The 20,930-nt window shown below is 38.4% G+C and overlaps 1 protein-coding gene across 3 annotated transcripts in view; it reads right to left on the reverse strand.

Moving 5' to 3' along the window:
• The window catches only part of RFX4 (regulatory factor X4), an 83,745-nt gene that overhangs the window by 12,681 nt on the left and 50,134 nt on the right, over positions 1–20,930 (reverse strand). For all 3 annotated transcript variants that reach the window (XM_060776924.2, XM_060776923.2, XM_060776922.2), the window contains exons 5-14: positions 18,500–18,561; positions 16,487–16,700; positions 13,982–14,059; positions 13,274–13,437; positions 12,427–12,527; positions 9,691–9,749; positions 6,953–7,097; positions 5,312–5,406; positions 2,706–2,823; positions 1,446–1,565 (exon numbers count right to left, since the gene is read on the reverse strand). In XM_060776924.2, coding sequence (XP_060632907.2) covers positions 1,446–1,565; positions 2,706–2,823; positions 5,312–5,406; positions 6,953–7,097; positions 9,691–9,749; positions 12,427–12,527; positions 13,274–13,437; positions 13,982–14,059; positions 16,487–16,700; positions 18,500–18,561 — 1,156 coding nt within the window. The remainder of the gene's footprint in view (positions 1–1,445; positions 1,566–2,705; positions 2,824–5,311; positions 5,407–6,952; positions 7,098–9,690; positions 9,750–12,426; positions 12,528–13,273; positions 13,438–13,981; positions 14,060–16,486; positions 16,701–18,499; positions 18,562–20,930) is intronic.

Genomic DNA, 20,930 nt, shown 5'->3' on the forward strand with positions numbered 1-20,930 from the left:
TACATTCATTGTACAGTATAGATAAAGCCCAAAACAACATTAACTGGTGGGCATATATGTGTAGAAAACAGGAGTCCAATTTTGAAGTCCAATACATCAGAAGGATACAGATTCTGGCTTTTTCTGATGTAGAGTGAGATCAAAATATTTAAATAAATGAATAGACAAATGTCATGTCCCATTCACATATTTATATTAGCAGAAATACACTCAGCCTAGGCTAGTGTGTTTCTGGAAGGCTTATTATAAATATATATGCAAAGTACACTCAATGTTATTAGACAAGTGAGAAAAGTTGGACTGAAAGGTAAACTTTGGAATAGTTAAATTTGGGGACCGTGCCCAGTAACAATAAATGACTTTTGGTTCAGTCCAAGTTTCTGAGATCGGCCTTGCAGGTACCTAAATGTGTTTCTAATGCCACCCTGCGACTAGAGACGGGTTTTATGAGAGTGGAGGCCAGGGTGTGGGTGGCCATACTTAACCTCTGGCTCAGACTGTCCCGTGCACCCCTTGGCCTTGCCCCACTAACCATGGAGGATGACTTCCAATCCACATGGAAGCAGGCGGTAGCATCCAAAATCTCCTCGTTGGGATTTTCTCCAGGTCTATTATTAGCTATGGATTACAATCAAGCCAAAGCACTTATTAAACAACGTATCACAGACACAGAGCGCCAACTAGATCTGGCCTCGGCTCCAACCTTTCTTGTTAGTGAAGACAGCAGATACCTTGCCTCCCCTATAGCATATTTAACATACTTAGAGGTTCCTATTCATCGGAGGGCTTTCACCCTGGCCCGATGCCACGCTCTCCCATCAGCTGTACTCGAAGGCCGCTACCGGAAGATCCCTTTCCCAGACTCTGCCCCTGTGACTCGGGTCATGTGGAAACAATAGAACATGTGCTCCTTCAGTGTCCGTTCTACAGGGATACCCGTGCCAGGCTTATCTTACCCTTGATAGACAAGCACCCAGGCCATTCAGGACAATTTTATACCTCCCTGCTACTTGCGGATACTAATTCAGTTACAACCTACAATGTCGCAAAGTTTTGTGCAGCAGCATACACAATCCGCCAGGGAATGACTAGTTCCAAAAGTCAACTGTGTGTCCAGTAATCGTCTTCCCTGAATCTACAATTTGGTGATGGATCTGGGCATTGTATGTTTTTACCCTGTTTCCCCTTCTGCTCCCTCACCCATATTGTGTTTTTAGTAGTTGTATTTACATTTTAATGTACCAAACATGCCAGGTTTGTAAGGAAACGTGACACTATTTCCTGTGCTGGTCAATGACGGAAATAAATGTTTTGATTTGATTTGAATAAATGACTTTTCCAGGCTTTTGTTATAGTTCATCTTATTTTGATTTAGTCTCAGCAGACCCATCAAGCCAATGGCAAATTGATAAATCACCATTTACAATTGCAAGGAAGTGTGTTACCTGTTCCCCCTTCGCCTTTCATTGCCCGCATCAGCTCATTAGCTCTCTCCTGACAATGGAGGGATTCCAATAGATACAATACATAATCATCAAACATCAGGTGAATAAGGTGAAAAGATCCTATAAAAGCAAAAAAAAAGAGGAAAGAAACTGTTGTTTCTTCAGTTTCATAAGCACTCTGTGAAGTTTTGCTAATGGCCACTTCATCAAAAGTTGACTAGTGAAACATCTCTAATATGCCTAGTTTCTTAGATCCTAAGACATTGTGATCCAGTGACTGACTTAAGCGATTCAACCCAACTGCAACCAAGGAGATTTATATCCCAAGCAGACATTAATGGGTCAGTGCTAGAGGAAGTAGGATTTTGTTTTGCTTGTTGTTTGTATCAGGATTTATATAGCTAGAATTAAATTTTGGCTCATTATGTCTTATTCTCTGGGCTGCAGCCCATAAGAAAATTGTCCTAATGAGAATGACCTTTACAGCAATTACGCATTTCAGGCAAGAGTTAACAACCATGTTTTTCAGCTTGATTAGATTGGTTGGTTACTGAAACCTGCTGTCTTATATCACATAGCAAAGATTTGATGCACATGAAAACAGGTAATGTTATTTGATTCCCATCAGAAAGCAGATTTCAGCTTTAGGATTATGCTCTGATCTGCTTGGTTTTAAGTCAGATCAAGCCTAACAATGTTTTTAGTTTTACTTCTTTATATTTTTGCCTTAACCCATATCACAGGCCTTCCACTTTCACAGGGTTTAGGGGAGCAGTACCTCACAAATCCAAAAGAACACTTTTTTAGGAATCTCTTTTGCATGAGCCCTTTCACACTACACAATTATAGCACTACAATTCTGCTTTAACTGTTGTGGTTCAACCTTGTGGAATCCTGGATTTTGCAGTTCAGGAGGGGGGTATTTTAAATCCCAGCCAAAGAAGGTTATAGTGCCTCACCAGACCACAAAGTCTAGGACTCAACAAGATGTATCCATGGCAATTAAAGTGGAATCATGGTGTTATATCGATAATACAAAAGGGCTTTTAGAAGAGAACTGTTCAGTACAATGCATTGTGTTCTTATTGCTTTCACAATTTAATAATAATACAAGATTTTTGCAAGGATTGTGAGTTCTTCTATGCATTTACATCTAATATAGCAATACAATAATAATGCTATTTTATACTAAAGCAACTTCTCTTAAGATAAATGATTGTGCCCCTAATAAGATGATAACAAGCTATAAAGAGAAAGTACCAAAGCTGGGAGCACTGTGCAAAGTCATATCTCGGATAACTCTTGTGCCAAAACAGGACCACATCAAGAGGAACTGCTGAGCTACTTTCTTCAAAGAACCTTGTCTCTTAGCAGCTACCTGTCAAGAAAAAAAATGGATGTGATGTAGTTGTACCTTCATTGTAAACTGTAAGTGCCTCCTTCTGCTTTGTTAGGAAATTAAGTCCAACTGCAAGTATATATGAATTATATTTTTACAGTAAGGTGTACCACCAGTCTGCCTACTCCTTTAGAAGTATGTTACTTGTGTCAAGGTTGCTGGGGGGGTGGGGGAGAAGGTTAAATATGTGGCAGGGCACTGTGGTCCTTCAATTGGAGGAGAATTAGGATCATACATCAACAGATTCAGCCACCCACATACCACTGACGATGGATCTGGACCAAACTTGGCCCACATTCCCAACACGACCAACTTTGAATACTGGTGGGGTTTGGGAGGACTGACTCTACAAGATGGAAATTGTAGTTCACCCTTCATCCATACTTCCCACCGAAATAGATCTGGACCAAACTTGGCACACAGACCCCCCCCCCCCCCCCATGGTCAACAGAGTGTACTGGAGAGGTTTGAGAGGAATGACCTGATATGATGGAGAGCCTTGTGAACCCCACCAATGATGGATCTACAACAAACTTGGCACACAGAAGCACCATGGCCAACAGAACATACTGGAGGGTTTTTGGGGGATTGATACAGCATGGTAGGAGTTGTAGTTCACCTTGCATATAGGGAGCACTCTGAATCCCATCAATGATGGATCTGGACCAAACATGGCACAAAGACCCCGATAGCCAACAGAATATACTGAAGCGATTTGGTGGGGGGGGGGGGGGGATTGACTCAGCATTATGGAAGTTGGCATACACCTTGCTTCCAGGAAGCATTATGTACCCCACAATGACAGATCTGGAACAAACTTGGCACACAGAACTCCCATGACCAACAGAACATTTTGGAGGGATTGACCCTGCGTGACGGGAGTTGTAATTCACCATGCAGCCAGAGAGCACTCTGAACCACACCCATGATGGATATGGAGCAAACTTGGCACACATACACCCCTCCCCCACAAAAAACCCAACATAACATACTGGAGAGGTTTGGAGGGAATTGACCTTGACTTTCTGCTCTGTGGATACCAAGGCCCCACTGTGCATGTCTCCCCGTGGAAATGAGATACTTCCATACTTTTCAGATTTGGAAGTGAAGAGTTTCCAGTGGGCTAAAGTCAACATTCATCTTACTCAAAGTAGATCCACTGAAATCAGTAGGGATTAAATTAGTTGTGTCTACTAAGTCAAATTCATTTCAGCAAGTCTGCTCTTTGTAGGACAAGTGCTGGGTATCCAGAAGTATATGTATTGGTATATATTGAACCCATTTCGTGGCAATTATGCTAGCACAGTAGCTATAATTCAGCTCTTGGTGGCTAACAATTTATCATAACTATTCACACAGTAGCTTCAAATGTGTAGTTTTTACACTATTGAAGAGTCATGCTCTCACACACCATTTTTTGGCGTTCAGTATAAGGCACTTTACAACACAAAGAGGAGTGATGGAGGCAGTGGCCACTTCCCTGTGAAACCCTTGCCAACATCCCTGTTTATGGTTGACTAAACTGAAGGCAAAATTCCATTTGTTGTGCAAGACTGAAAGAAAGCTGAAGCCCCTTGGCCCACAGAAATCCTTTCAAGGGATGAACGCACCACGTCATAAACTGGAGAATTAGACGGAGGCAGATTATTAGCTTGTTAAACAGTCATGCCCAGACGAACAATGGAACAACTGGAGCCTGTTGCAGGAGCCACTGACTAAACAAGGAATCTCCAGCATGTCATTTCTATGCAGGCTGACCAATGCCTTTTTTCCTAAGTTATTTTAAACTTTTATTTTACAAATGATCATCCAATTGTTTTTAAGTTGCTCATAGGGGCAAACAACAGAAAACTAATTAAATTCCATTGGGACAGGAGAGCCACATTATCATCCACTGAACTTCAGCTGAAAGAAAGGATTGACTGTGATCAACTTGAAAATACTTACACCCAGTTGTAGACTGAATGATAGATCATAACACTTACATTTGTCCAAGTGGTTCCATGGGCCATTTGTGCCTAAAGCATCACTCCTAAAAATCTCCAATTGAACTAATTGAGGGATTCTGAAGGCTCTAATTAAAACAAAACATTTCCAGCCTTATATTTGACTCAATGCTGGATTGAATCCTATGGAAGAACATTATTAGCTTATCTCACGAGAATCTCATTCTGGTTCAGCAGATCCTCATAATCCTCATAATCTCTTCCAAATCATATAGCCATTGGTTCAGCAGATCCTCATAATCTCTTCCAAATCATATAGCAGTAAACAGGGCAATCTGACTTTTGCACAGTAAAACCATTATGGGTACCATTTGTCTTTCTTGGACCGACTTTTCATATTTCTTCCTCTAAAATATAGCCTAGAGCACTCGGTATTTGTTGGTAGTCTCTCATCCAAACGATAACCAGAACTGACCCTGTTTCTAGGAGTTAATCAATGCTCTAGATCTGCTTTTACTGACCTTCACAACGCATCTGTCCACCATGGAATCCAGCCATTCTACATAAGACTCGATGGGTGATTGCTCCTCCAGAAGATGATCAAACTCCTGATATACTGGCAAAATAAAGCACCAATGATCTAAATAATTCTTGACCATCATCTCTTATAAAGTTTTTAAAAAATCACAAGCCAGCCTAATTTCCTAATCTTGTATAATAACTGTATATGTTGCTAAACTATATTAAAATATGCAGTTTTTGAAGAATGGAGAAACTGAAAGTATTTGCTGCACTTGGGTCCTACTCTCTTGTTGTTTAAAAAAATCAATAACAAAATTCAAACACCAACAAACTTTCGGTTGCATTTTTTCAGCAGTGCCTATCTGTAACTAATTCACAGCACCTACTACTACAATCACTATTCTAAGCCCTGATTCTATGTTCCGACCCTTTTAATAAAGGAGGTCATGCATGAAATTGTTTTAGAAACGAATAAAGATGCTATTTCATCCCAAAATGTGCCAAAGTTGTTGATGGACAACTTTGGCACATCAGGAAATACTCCACAGTTTGACAAACATATTTGCAGCTACCATTATTTGTAGTAACTAAAAAACAAACAATTTCCTATAAAAAACTTATTTCACCATCAAATTAGCTCAAGGCAGTTTTCACATATTATTTTTGTAATTGAAATCTCTCTCAGCTATACAACAAGCAAGTAAACATTAAACAGATTTGTGCATTTGTTGTGTTTAAAACATTTTAGGCTACTTTTTGCAAATGTTTAAAATGGCTCAAGTAAACAAGAATAATATCCCGTTTAAAACAAGTGCAATAATAATACGATAATACAGATAAAACAACAAATGCAAACCACTGCAAATTAAAATAATAACACAGCTTAAGCAGGATAAAACATTAAATATGACAACAAGTTAAAATGGCTTAAAAGCAACAGTAATACAGTTAGAATAAATTAAGTCTCAACAGCTTTGACTGGATGACAGGAGAAGGCATTCCATAACTGAAGTGCAAAGCTGAGAAGGACCTTTTTTGCTTCTCTTTTATTGCCACACCAGTAACAATAAATGATAACAAATGTATTTGAACTTATGTACACTTTACAGAGTTTTCAGAAAAAGCAGGGAAACTAAAATAATTTCAAGCTACAATCCTATACACACTTCCTTTCTCGGAGAGAAAGCCTTGCTAAAGACAGTAGAATTTGCACTGGAGTGATTGTGCACAATATTACACTTTACGCATTTTCTTGCGAATACTCCCAGTTCAATCTTTTCTCTCTTTGCAAATACGATGTAGCTAGGAAGAAATTATGAACAGGCAAACATCAAAAAGGAAAAAAAAGTTGAAAACAGATGGATTTTTTTTCTCCATATATTTTCCCCATAAGGGTCACTTTGCAATTTTAATCGTTGGATTAGAATGTGGGAGAGTCCCATTGAGGTCAAAGCAATTGGATTAGTTAGCTGTAGCACTTTGCAGTTGCAATAAATGGAGTTTGGAAAAGTTATTTTTCTGAACTACAATTCCAAGAATCGCCAGCCATCAATGACCATGCATCAGGGTGGAAATTCTGTAGTCCAAAAAGTAAGAGCGGCAAGAGCTGACATTCTCAAAGGTAAGTTTTATGTTCTTACATTGCATTATAAGTTTCCTGTGCTCCTCTCGTGAGTCTTCCATGGTGTAGAGCGTCTGTTTGGTGATGCTATTAAGGTCCACATTCCTCCAGTCTTCCAACATTTGGAATGTAATGTCCGCACTGTGGATCACAGTTCTTGATGCCTATAATCCAAATCCACATAATTCATTAGTTTATGGTTTATTACCTTAAAAATAGACTTTATCCCTTTATACGCTTTCTTATTGAGGCTTGCTAAGTTGATTTTCCCCTTGGCCAAGTTTGGAAAAGCCACAGGTCGCAAAAGGCATTTTGGAACTTAATTCAGTTCATTGGTTCCCAGAAATTACCGATCCTGATGGGAGAGATTAATCTACTAGTTCTCCCCCTATACTTTTTCCACTGCATTTTTCATTTAGAAAAAAAAGTGTTTTTTCTTTATCCACAGGTGAAACAAAAGGGCACATCTCAAGACACTTTGAAATTGGTAACTTTCTTTAAAATACTATGCAAAATTATAAACAAATAACATATGAATACATAGTTTTGCATTACATAAAATCATCATTACATTTGCAATTGTCCGGTGTCTTTACTGACTTCCAGTCTTAAACAGTATACAATTATAAGAATGATTTTATAATTGAAGCATTTGTATATATCTTATAAGGAGATGGAAAAAAAATATTAAAATCAGTAGATAACCTTCCGTTTATAAGATATGGCATATTATAAGCCTTCATTCACATTTTCATTGGTAAACAGTTTGAGAGTTCCTGATTCAGAATTCTCTGAAGTTTGATTCTAAGTAGATATACAGCAGAGTCTCGCTTATCGAACATAAACGGGCCGGCAGAACGATGGATACGCAAAAATGTTGAATAATAAGGAGGGATTAAGGAAACGCCTATTAAATGTTAAGTTACATTATGATTTTACAAATGTATTTATGTATCGTATCAGGAGTGAACCAAACAGTTGTATTTAAAAAAACCACAAATTTTGAAAACTTGGCATTCTATTAAATGTCCTTTGACCAGTAGCTGGCCACTTGGAGTGCCTTTGGTGTTGCTATAAGAAAGTCCTCCATTGTGCATGTGATGGGGCTCAGACTGCATTGTAATAGGTGGTCTGTGGTTTGCTCTTCTCCACACTCGCATGTTGTGGACTCCACTTTGTAGCCCCATTTCTCAAGGTTGGCTCTGCATCTTGCGGTGCCAGAGTGCAGTCTGTTCAGCCCCTTCCAAGGAGGACATGAGAGAAGCCACAGGATTGCAAGACATTCAGGCATCCCCTGGGCAATGTCTTCATAGATGGCTGATTCTCTTACTCCAAAAGTAACTTGCAGCATTTTACAAATAAAGCACCAAAACATCATGTTTTACAACAAATCGACAGAAAAAGCAGTTCAATACATGGTAACATTATGTAGTAATTACTGTATTTATAAATTTAGCACCAAAACATTGCAATGTATTGAAGCAACTGTGAATCTGGGTGGGAGGCAAACTGCATTGGATAATACAGAACATTGGATGAGCAAAGGTTGGATAAGCGATACTACTGGCTATAGGTAATGTGCTAACATATTACTTATTTTTACACAATATGATACTATGTATATATAAATTAGAATAATAGAATAATAGAATGGAAGAGAACTCGTAGGTCATCCAGTCCAAACCCCTGCCAAGAAGCAGGAAAATCGCATTCAAAGCAACCCTGACAGGTTGCCATCCAGCCTCTGCTTAAAAGCCTCCAAAGAAGGCACCTCCACCACACTCTGGGCCAGAGAGCTGTCCTTTTATCATTCTGCATAACCTGAATAAAGCCTTCAGCACACATGTGCTGAAACACTTTAGGCATTTATACCAATAAACAAACATTTTGAAGCATTTTGAGACATGTCTTTTTTGGTTATGTGGATTCCCTTGGATGCTCTCCAACTTTTGCTTCTTTTTTTCTTTATCTGCAGCACTTCAGAGTTTTACCTCTTGAATCAAGAAGAGTCAAGTAGATGATTGACACAGCAAATTTTGGGCACCAACATTATTAACGGGTGCCTTCCATGTCAACAGGATATTAGTCCGAACTTTAGAGGAGCTATTCTAAATGCTGAAGGTTATACCTCTATATAGGTTTATCACTATGGATAACTCCTTCAAACTTTAGGAAAAATCCCACAGTCAATTTGCCTTCCCAGTGACAGCCAGTGGCTTACTCACTTCCACAGGCTATCATAAAAAGGCTGCAAACAGTTAATTCATTTTATTACTTTTTTTTACTTACATAGAGAGGGAAAGAGTTGCTTGTGAAAACATCAGCATTAGATGTGAAACTAGACTTTTTGAGTTGGGTGCAAGACACTGTGACTATTATTTGGGATTAGGGAAGAGAAGAGAATGCTGTCTGCTGTTCCCTTTTAGACCGAAAAATATGAAAAAATGACTCTGCTCATTCCAATGGACATACTTCTTCCGATGCATCGAAGGCTAACCCATACTGATCCTCACACTTTGAATTTATGACTACATGCTAAGTTTCATCTGAATAATACTGTTCCTCCAACATGTGAAACACATGAATGCATTTTTAAACCAGCATGCAAGACACATCAAAGAATTTTGGTTTATCAAACTTCTGGACTGCATAAGATGGAAACAGATACAATGTCCATATTCATGTTAACTGCAAGGAGAGAAATCAATAAATCATAAGGAAATAATAATAAGGAAAAAACAAAGGCAAACAAAATACCTGACAAAGATGATTTAATGATGTCTGCCTCCGAAGAATTTGAGAAAACCTCCTGGATACTGCCAATGAAGGAAATATGTATATGGTTAAGTCACACTGATTATTTGCGTGCCAAAAATGTATCATGTTTTTATCACTTTGGTATTCAATATGTATACATATTGCCCATTTGTATCTGTACTTTTCAGATGTCCTGATAATTGTAATAATCATCTGTTAATATTGTAGTTATAATCTGTTAAGGAATAAGTATGCATTTGGTCACCCTTATAACATTGTAGTCAAAGCCACACCTATTTAGATGAAATGCAAGAGAGAGTATTTCATATAATATTATATATTAATCTAACAACAAGAAATAAAATAAGTTGCCCTGATATTATGCTGGATTTCTGCTATACCATCTTTGAACACAGGACACATTTAACCCCATGGATAACAAAGTTGTCCTATCAATGTTCTTTTATTTGCTGACAGTAGCAAAGTGCGTTCATTCTCAAAGAAGGATCTCACCTTATAATGCTTGACCCAATTATTAAATTCCAAAAAATATAATCTAGTGGTTTATGTTCTGAGTATCTGCACAAAAGATGCTTTTAATTTTTGGAGCTAATCAGTGCTTAATCTTTCCCCTAAGAGAGCTTTCCCCTCCTCTTTTCATCTCCCTCTCATTCTCTTGCTTTTTTGGGAAAACTTTGTGATGTGGAATTTAGCACTTATGAAAGGAGAAGGATTGAGAGCCATGAAGTAAAGCAGGCTTCATCAATAGACGATGTGCATTGCGGGCAGCTACAAAGCGTGTCTGAAGAAGTGTAGTGCCCTTTCCTGTGGAGAAAGGGTAATTTGATCGCCTTTTTTCTTTTCTTTCTTTGTTTTTTGTAACTCCAACACCTCTTCTGAGCAAAGGCCTCAAGCTGTATTCAAAAAGTCCAAAGTCTTGAGAGTTCTTGAATGGCTTGAATTTGCAAAAATTATGCTCAAGCAATTGGTGAAAAGAAGGTTCGTCTTGTTCTTCAAAGCCAGAAGAATGATCTATTAATGCTGATTCTCCCAAATTCAGTGCCATTTCAAGTGATGCACAGCCACTAATAGTCTGGGGAGGGCTGATTTATGTAGGTCAGGAGTGGGTTTGTAGGGGTTTCATTTTAATAGTCACAACACATCAAAATTCAGTGGAATTCCTTGTTTGCTGAGGACATGCCAGAATACTGACTCTTGAGTTCGATTTGCTCCCACCTGCAACAGGAGCACCTAAACAAAACATAGATCCTTCCATCATGGTGTGCTTCTCATGGTCTCCCATGGCAAACACTGACATCCATCATATATTGTGACAATCCTCATAACTGCAAGCATATCAACAAAGCAATCTGGAAGTTTTTAGAGTTGAACAGGAACATGTTTTTGGATTTAATTTCCCATTCAAAGACCAAGCAATCCCAAAATCATTTTGCTTAGTAAGGGATATGTATAGCTATGACTTCTGGTGATGTTATGAATGAGAGATGATCAAGAATTTTGATCACCAAGATGGAGCTTAGGACTTTCAGGCTCAGAGCCATGGCTTCCTTGATTGGATCTGTTCACCAGTGACTGGCTTTTCTCTGTTCGTATTCTTCCATTTTACCAAGAATTATCTTTTTTTTTCTTCAATGGTGAGACAGCAATCTATTATTTCTGGGTGAGGGGTATCATTTCTATCCCTTTACTGTGGGGATTGAAGCAAAGCTCAGAGGGTCAAGAGAGTCTGAAAGGATTGTCAGATGGCATAACTATCATTGGTAGTCAAACATTTTTCATGCTTTGATTCTTTGAGTCTGCCCTTAGTTACAGTATTGGTAATCTCCAAGGTTGGCAAAGAAAGGAAGGAAAGGCAAGACAGATTACTGGCTGCTGCTGTTCAGGCAACACAAGAAATCATGCACTGAAGTTTATGCTTCGTATCAGAAAAGCAGGTGGTCCCACACTGACTCATCCATGGAAAATAAGGATTCCAGTAGTGTGCGTGGTTTGTCCATATAAGTCCATAGATATAGGGTTCTTCTAGAATGGTCTAAAGAAGGGGAGTTCTTGCAATAAAGCTCCTTCATTTTTGCCAAGTACTGATGACTGTTGTACCCTCTCTATCTACTTGAACCTTGTCAGTAGGTTCTTTTCTGCCATGAATGTGTGTTGGACACAATGATTTCTTGGATCCCCATGGAAAGTATTTTTTAAACTGAGAGCCTGGTTTACTTTCTGAAAAAGGCAATGGCAAAGTACTTCTGAATTTTCTTTGTCTAAGATAACCCTGGGGCCATTATAAGTTGATAGGCTACTTGAAGGCACATATATACAGTTTACAGAGGTTAGAATATGAATTAATGAATTGATTTCACTGCCTGGATTGAACTGAATCAACAGTTCTTTTGAGCAAAAGTTGGATAACTTTTGGTTATTTTTCCCCAAGGTGAAGTTTTCACTTCAACAAAGTGATTTTTCTTGTACCCCAACAGTTTAATTTGGAGGAACGTGGATTTTGTTGTTCTTACTGTGAAATAGTGACAAAAACCTTTCTCAATCTGCTTCAGTTTGCTTAGACATCAAGTATTAGATCCAAATCTACCTTTATACATATCCTGGCTAAGAATAAGAAAGAAGTATTTTATTTGAATTACTAAGTTCTACGTTTGTCACCAGCATTGGTTGATATCGCAATCTATTCCTGCCCAGAGTAAGAGATTATATAGTACGTACACTCAAACTTGATATTGCGTAAGTTTTCTGGCAAGTCATGGAGAGCCACTTTTAGCCACTCATCCAGCTGTTTGGCAAACTTTCGGATCACCTGGGTCAAGCTGAAAAGGAAAAACACCACTTCAAAAATCTAAGTTGCAGCTCTGTTTTTGTTTTAATACCTTTCAGGCATGAAAACATGCTCCTTGTCAGTACTTAAATCCCGAGGTTGAAATCCTACTTGGCATTTGGTCCATTAGAAGTATAATTGTGTACATATTTATTTGGAAAAAAAGTCCCATTTACTTCTGAATATCTCTGTTCAGGACTTCACTGTGAATTGATTATAAAGTAAAAGTTTATAATACAGAATCCATAAAATACCTGCCAGTATCCTTAAAGGCTGAACAAAATATTTATGTGTATATCTTTAAAATAACATAGAGCTCAAAAGAAAGAGACGATCAAGTACAGTTTGCAAAACAGTTTCACAAAGCAGTGATTCATCAAGAAAACTGGATTTCACTCGTGACAATGTACATAAATATATTGTCATTCCTGCCAATAATACAGCCTGATAGGTACAGCAGATCTGCTTATGCTGCCATTTTCACAGATATACCTTTTAAATTGAGGTAACTTATCTTGTGTGAGGCTGCTAACTTTGACCCATTTGGATCAGACTGAATTTCATCTCTGCTGCCTCAATCAGCCCTATTTGGATTGGGACACAAACTCTTCATGCTAATACCATTCCTAGATGTCCATTTTCCTTTCACGGGAAAACCTCTTTCTTTAAGATTAGAGTCATGGAGAAATAAACACACATGAACACTCACAAACACCAGCCTAGTAAAATTATACTCACCTGTCAGGCAATGCCTGCAACACGGTTGGCATCAAGACACCAGAAATAGCTTTATATAATATGGAATCACAAACTCCAACTATATTTACTACTGTGGAAGATCCCAGTACAGGAAGCATGTGAGGTGGCATCCCTTGCCAAAAGTGCAGAAGAAAACTTTGAACCTAGAAGTACACAAACACACAAGAAATTCTTACTGACATTCTTGCTGGAGGCATTTGTTCTACAGAACCTCTTTCTCTGCCACCATCTCCGAAGCATTAGTTCCAACCAATCTGTTTCCCATCTATAACAAAAACTAAACTTTTCCAGATTGTTTTGTTCCTCGAGCAACTAAACATTTTGAACCATCACAGCAGCTCAGCCAATCAATATCAGTAACATCTACACTAACCACTAACCACTTAAGTAAGTTTCAAATCAGTAATGAAGAAAGTTGTTTTACTGTGCAGATGACTACATATGAAACTATAGAATAAGTTTGAAGCTTGGATGGTAATTACACAAATCACAGAGCAATAATATGCATTAAGGGCTTTCTTTCTTTCATGCACATATTTTTTGTATATTCATTGTCCATATTTACCTTTGTTTGAAGCTAGCTAACTGCATTAAATGGTGGAGAAAGGACTCAAATTATCATTCTAAATGCAGCACAACATGGAAACGGACAATTGTTCATGAACCTCTTTTTGTTTCTCTACTAACCTCGTCAAAGTTGGCTCTTATTACAGTGTCAAGTATCCTCTGACAGTGTGTTCTGTACATCATAATAAAAGTAGATACCTGGTGGAGGAAAAGAAAAATGATTTAAAAAAACCCTTTCTGCTTTAGTCTAATGTTGTTATGGTCCTAACTCCAAGCGGAGACCTAACTGTTGGCACAGAGAACATAAAGCTTGCTGAGTCAGAAGGGCACAGAGTGTAAAGGAACTAGGTGTTTTAATATGCATATTTTATAGAAATGTATTTAATATGTGTATTTATAGAATTTTTACAATGTTTATGTGTTTTAACTATGTTGTAACCCACCTTGAGTTACAAGGAGATGCAGGTAAATAAAATAATAATTATTATAGTTGTTATTATTATTTTTTGTTGTAGATCAGCAAGAGGCTGATGGTTTAACTGATGATTTAGAGAGGACTGTGAGCTTATCTGTGACACAAAGTAATGGGCCTTTAAGTCTGGGAAAGTCAAGCCTGTGAAATGATGATTCTCTCTGTGAGAAAACTGGCTCAGAAACTGCAGGGCCTCAAGGGCATTCAGGAGAGTCAGAGGTAGGAACAATAGATAAGGAATCAAGTGAAGAATTCAGTGATAAGGAGGGTTCCCAGGAGAAACCACCAGTAGTTATGGAAATCAACAAAAATCTTTGTTTACAGATCAGAGAAGAAAATAGATTGCGTCATTCAGAGAGATTAGGTGGGAACGTCATGGAGAAAATTTCTGGGAAATGGAAAGATTTCATAAGTGTCTATTAAACAGCAAGTGGTTTACCTTAAGGTCAGTTCAGGCAATGTAACATTAGAGTGAGAAGCTAAGCCTGAGTTCTCTGGTTCTTGGTTCAAGTCAAGCCTTGAACATAGGAAGTTTTCTATGTTTCTGTTCCAGTATTACTGTTCAAGTTTTTACTAGTTATACCTTCTTGCTTATACTTATGCTGTATGCTGTTCCTGGACTGTATGCTGTTCCTGCACCTTTGGAATTTTATGAGACTTTTGGATTACTGTTTGGTTATATCTGTTGCTAATCCTTTTTTGGAGTATATATATTCTTTTCTTATTCCTAATTTTATGTACTTTTTAAGTGTTTTTATAATAAACTGTTTGCCTATATTTCCGGATTCTTGTGTGGTGCAGTGGTCATAGAGGTTTCCAGGCCTGGAATGCAACATTATTATCACCAGTCCATCAGGAAACCTTCGAGCCAGAGAGATCTAAGCCAGAAACTGAGAACTTGGAAAAGTTATTTTTAAATAACGTCCATCCAAATCCTCCCATTGTAACTCAAAAAGTAACTTTTCTAAGCTCTAGCAAGTTATCTACACTTTCAATTTGATCTGCTGTTGTGCCTGACTTGTCACTAGCCGTTCAGCATTTGGAATGTCATCTTATCATAGACATTATTTAAAAGAGAAAACAGTATTACTAAGTAAATGGACTCTTCTTACTATCTGAACAGATAATATGTTACAACAATTTGGCTCTATGATTTAATCTCTGAGAGTTTCACAAAATCAACTACCTGTCAATCTGGGCAAGACACTGGAGATCTGTGACTGGCTCTCCCATAATCAAGTTAGATTGGAGGGGGGGGGGGTGATTGAAGGCTTGTGGAGGGAGATTGGAACCCCAGTAAAGAGGATTTAAGGTGTAATTCTTCTTGGTAAAATAAGCATCCATGATACATTTATCTCTCCCCAAAACTTATGTGGCTAATAATTTGGGGTGATAATTTAAGTTAGAAAAATGACCTGTGGGGAAGGAATCGACCCCCTTGGCTTTGTGACCCTGAATTACATATCCACAACTATTTATTCATATTTTAAATTATGTTTTGGCTATATGCAAACATGGAACATATCTAAGCAATTTTACAATACATAAGAAAGGAGATAAAATAACATAGGATCAGTGATTATAAAATAAAACCCCTGCTGCCCAAATATTAAGAAACCAGAAAATACAAATGGAGAAAAACAGAGAAAATAGATTGCTTGAAGGAGCCCAATGAATCCCACATCGAAGCTCATTCCAGATGTGTGTGAACACAACCAAAAAGACCTTTTTACTCATTAGCCTAATTATCATTTACCTAACTGGTGATGGGCATATCAGACATTTGCCTAACTGGTGATGGGCATATCATAAGGGCTAATGTGAATGATTTAATGCTGTTGGACGGTTAATGTAAGAAGTTGGAAGAGTCAGTGACAGATCTCCTGTATAATGTCAACTTTGCCCCCCTCCCCAAGGCAAAGAAAAACAATTTCACATGTGCATCACACAGAAAACCCACAACACTGAGCCAAGAAGGGAGATATTTGTTTCTGGTGTAGTGGTCAGTTAAGTTCCTCATAAATTAAGGCAGAACTTTTACAACTCAGTCTTCTCGAGGGGTGTTTTCTTTTTTAAGATGTTAAGTCAACCTTTTATCAAAAGAAGGAAAATCAAAAAGCACTGGAAGGAAATGGCTATTTCACTAGCGTCACCTTCTCCTCTGGCAAGCTGGCTGGCAGATTTAGATCCTTGACATTTGGAAACTCTGGCAGCAATGTCCCAAGTTTGGATCGTGGTGAATATGCCACTGTCTGTTTGGTTACTTCTTTTTTTCCTGTTTCATTGACCCAGGCTGCTCCTTTCTTAGAATACATCACGTCATAATACTGGGAACTCTCTTTTACTGCAATGCCATAGTAATGGTATCTGAAATGTTGAAATATACATTGAAAAACAAATGGAAAAACTGCCAAAATATTACCAGATTTTGCATCAGTTTACATGTGAACACATGAGTACAAATGAAATAATATGACATGACAGTCTTAAGCTAAGTTGCTATCAAATTTCAGTTTGGTGCAGTTTATAAATCAGATGCTCAGTATGAACTAGGGTGCTAAAAAAAAGTTGGAGTCCAGATCCTTATCCCACTGATATTCCTTAGGGTAGATGATAGGTACAGCTGTCCTGATCTCCTATGTTCACACCAGAGTTCACCTTCAAACTTCTAGCCTGTTTTGCAACTGAAACCTGGCCTTCCCCATGGCATGGCTTCTTCTACTGATGTTAGTAGTAACCATAACTATTAGGACTCCGAGGCTAAGATTCTGCATCACGTTAACTAAGTGAAGCCAGTCGCTAAATTACGGACAAGATAGGTTCTGTCGACTAGTTTTTAAGTTGAATTTGTATGTGAGTTGGAACAGTGTTACTCCATAGATAGATAGATAGATAGTGCTTTAGATAGCATAGGGAAGGGTTAACACCCCTGAGATGTTTGTTTTTCTGTCTGTGATTTCCCCTCACTTTCCCTCCCTGTCATAATTAGATTTTGAAAAATTTGGCTTCTCGTTGAAACAAGGATTGGTGATAAAGCTTGAGTGGAGACACCTTTTCCCCATGATAACTCTCCCAGGAGTGAATTTCCATTCCGAGGGGTAGATGTCTTCTCATTTCCTGTTGTTTCACCCCTGTTATTAACTATGAGTCAGTTGTAAGTCAGATGTTTGTAATTCAGGAACTGCCTGTATGTCTCTGCCAGTGGATGTATGGAAGGCAGTTGAGGTGGCACAAGATTTCCCATTTCTGGTGCATAATAATACCTGGTGGGGAGGAGATATTGCCTGCTGTGATTCAATCTTCTAAACCACTATTTATCGGATTTGGGAGATGAAGGTCTTTGCCTATCCAGGAAGGAAAGCATGGGAAAGGAGCAACTGAGCCTCCTTTAGGAGTGGGAAGTTCTAAAGTCTAGGAACAACCACATGTCTACCATGTTCAGAGGCACAGCGACTATCTCCAACCCCTAAGTCCTCAAGGCACCAGATCCCATCTATTCTTGGAAGCTAAGCATGGTCAGTTCTGGTTAATACTTGGATGGGAACTGCCAACATATTCCGGATGCTGTAGGTCATATTTAAGAGGAAGGAAGTGGCAAAACCTCAATTTCTTGCCTAAGTGTCTCTTCATGGGGTCACCAGAACTTAACAGACAACTCGAAGGCAAATACATACACAAGCCCTAGCATCTCTTCCCAGAAGATCAGCGGACAAGTAGCCCAATTCATACTGCTTTTCTATACCTTGATTTCTATCTTAGAATTAGGGCAGGAGCTGACAAAGTGTGTCCTTCCAAAAGTTATTAGACTGAAACTCCCAACATTCCTCACCACTGGCAATACAGGCAAAGGCTGCTGGAATTGAAGTCTAATATGTCCAAAGAGTTGCATATTGTTCATCTCTGCATTGGAAGTACAAGATCCCGTCTTTATTTGTAACTGGCCATACTGTACTGTCTTAGAAATTCTATTGATCCAAATGAATAAAAACAGGGGGACAAAATTCTGTTTGCTACACATAAAAACTGTCAAAACTGTTTAGTGTCCTTCCTCCCTCCTCTTCCCCACAGAAGCAATCTTCAACACTCATGTTACAGATGGACCTGCAGTGAATATTCTATACCATACTTCACCTTTTCATGATTATGAAACACACATTGTTGCTTACTTTGACTGGCCTCTGGTTCCAAGTCTTCTGGTTGTTAACTGTGGAAACTGTTGTCTTATTATCTGCAAATAATATCCATATGTTAATGAGGGCTTTTCTTAATGAAGTTGCAGCGCTTCAAAATGTATCTGTCTAAGTGGGAATTTTCTGGTCTTCCACATGTTGTTGAACCACAGCTCCTAGCATTCTTCATCATTGACTCTGTTGGCTAGGGCCTTGGGCCAGGAGAGAAGGGTGAAGAAGTTAATTCTCCCTGTCTTTGGTTATTTGCTCAGGGAAGAGAGATGAACATCCAGGAATAACAAGGAGAAAGTGCAAGGTCATATGGTCCATCGATTGGTGGAAAACCTAGCAAGGGAATGTGGGACTTTGCAGCTGCCCAACAATGTCAGCTTTAGACGACCATCCTGCCTCCTGGAGACCTTTCCAGATGAATTTAGCTGACCACTATAGGAAATATAATGGTGAACATTGGGTTTCATCCAGCTACACTTAATTGCTCATGCATCACAATGCACACATATAATTGTACATTATATTACATCATATAGGTACATACAATGTTGTCAGGAAAAAGACCTGCCAGACCTAGAAATTGGGGCCTCTTCAGAAGACAAACAAATATCTTGAAGTAGAATTAATACAATTTTACACCATGGCTCGATGGTATGGAATCATGGGAGCTGTAATTTCATGAGGTACTAGCACTCATTGGCAGGAAAGGCTAAAGAATGTATAAAACCACAAAAATCCCAGAATTCCGTAGCATTAAGCCATGGTAGTTAAAGTGGTGCCAGACTGCATTATTTCTAGCAGTGGTTCTCAACCTGTGGGTCCCCAGGTGTTTTGGCCTACAATTCCCAGAAATCCTAGCCAATTCACCAGCTGTTAGGATTTCTGGGAGTTGAAGGCCAAATCATCTGGGGATCCACAGGTTGAGAACCACTGGATATGCACTCGAACTCCTGCACTATTCAGGTCCTGGGTTGGCATCTCCAGCCCTGCAGGTTACTTTGGAAGTTGTGAAATAGCATCTCATCCAAATATCTTTAATTAATACAGTTAAAAAATAAAAACACTTTTGGGAACACAAAGTAACATCTGTCCTAAATAAACAGAAAGGTTTCTGTGAAATATGCCCAGGATTTTTCTAGCCTCTTCAGTGATATGATCAAACTAATGAAATTCTCTAATTAATAGGGACAAAGTAATTAATGTCAACATTGACATGGCTGCAGATTTAATTTATTAAGTTGTTACGGTGTAATTAAATAAGCCATTTCCCACTGTTTCTTTGAGGACCTCATCGCATAATAATAATAATAATAATAATAATAATAATAATAATAATAACCTTTATTTATACCCTGCCACCATCTCCCCGAAGGGGACTCAGGGCGGCTAACGTGAGGCCAAGCTCAAAGATACAATATAGCAAAATAAAGTGCAAAATACAGCAACAAAAATTACATTACAATAAAGTACATACGGTGGCAAAATAAAGTAAACAAAGCAAAATAGCATAATAGAAAATCAAACACAATGGGCAGGCCAAATGGACAAGATAAAATGAGAATGAATCCATTTTAAATCTGGTTGCTGCCTCCTGCAGAATTCTGGAGTTTGTAGTTTAGGGAGGAGCCTTTAAGAGTCTCACTAAACTACAAATCCCTGAATTCTGCAGGATTTAAAGTGGATTCATTCTCTAGTGTGATGAGGTCCTAAGAAATGCAATTGACTACAGGAATTTTGGTCCTGCCCCACCTGGGATATGAATAGGATATTTGGTTAATTTCATAGTTAAGAGATTTTAAAACAACAATAGTTGAAAGAGGGAGGAGTCTTCTTTGCATCCTTCCTGTGTTCTACAACCAGCACAATACAAGGCGCAATAAACACAGGGGCTCCTCATCTCTCCCACAAAACTCAATTTTTAAAGTCTTAACCCTCAAATCTTTGTAGGAAATCAACAAACTTTTTGAAAATTGTGATGATAAGGACATGTGAACACAAAGTACAGTGAGAAGAATCAAAACAAAAGAATGGTTTTGGGTGGGCTGGTGTTTCAAAAATGCATGCAGCTGTTGCCTTCTTCCCTTAGCTCAAAACAGATTTTAAAAAAACAGGTCAAGATTCCCAAAAGGCATACTCTGATATATCCTGCATACTAGTATTTACACAATATGAAAAACATGTGGATTGTGTGTAACTATTACTAAAAATGCTTGGGTTGCACAGAATTTTCACAAAGAAGATGCTTGCCGAGTACCTGTTCTAGATCCTGCATTTTTTTTCGTATTTTGACAAAATCTCAAAGGAGTAAAGCATTAAAATATCCAGTATTGTGTCCGTTTACTGAAAATATGAATTTGTCAGGATATTTCCTCATTTAATTCTACACAAATGGCAAAATTACATGCGAAAATCAGGA

This window comes from Anolis sagrei, chromosome 5 (assembly GCF_037176765.1).
Source record: "Anolis sagrei isolate rAnoSag1 chromosome 5, rAnoSag1.mat, whole genome shotgun sequence".
In the NCBI taxonomy this organism is placed as follows: Eukaryota; Metazoa; Chordata; class Lepidosauria; order Squamata; family Dactyloidae; genus Anolis; species Anolis sagrei.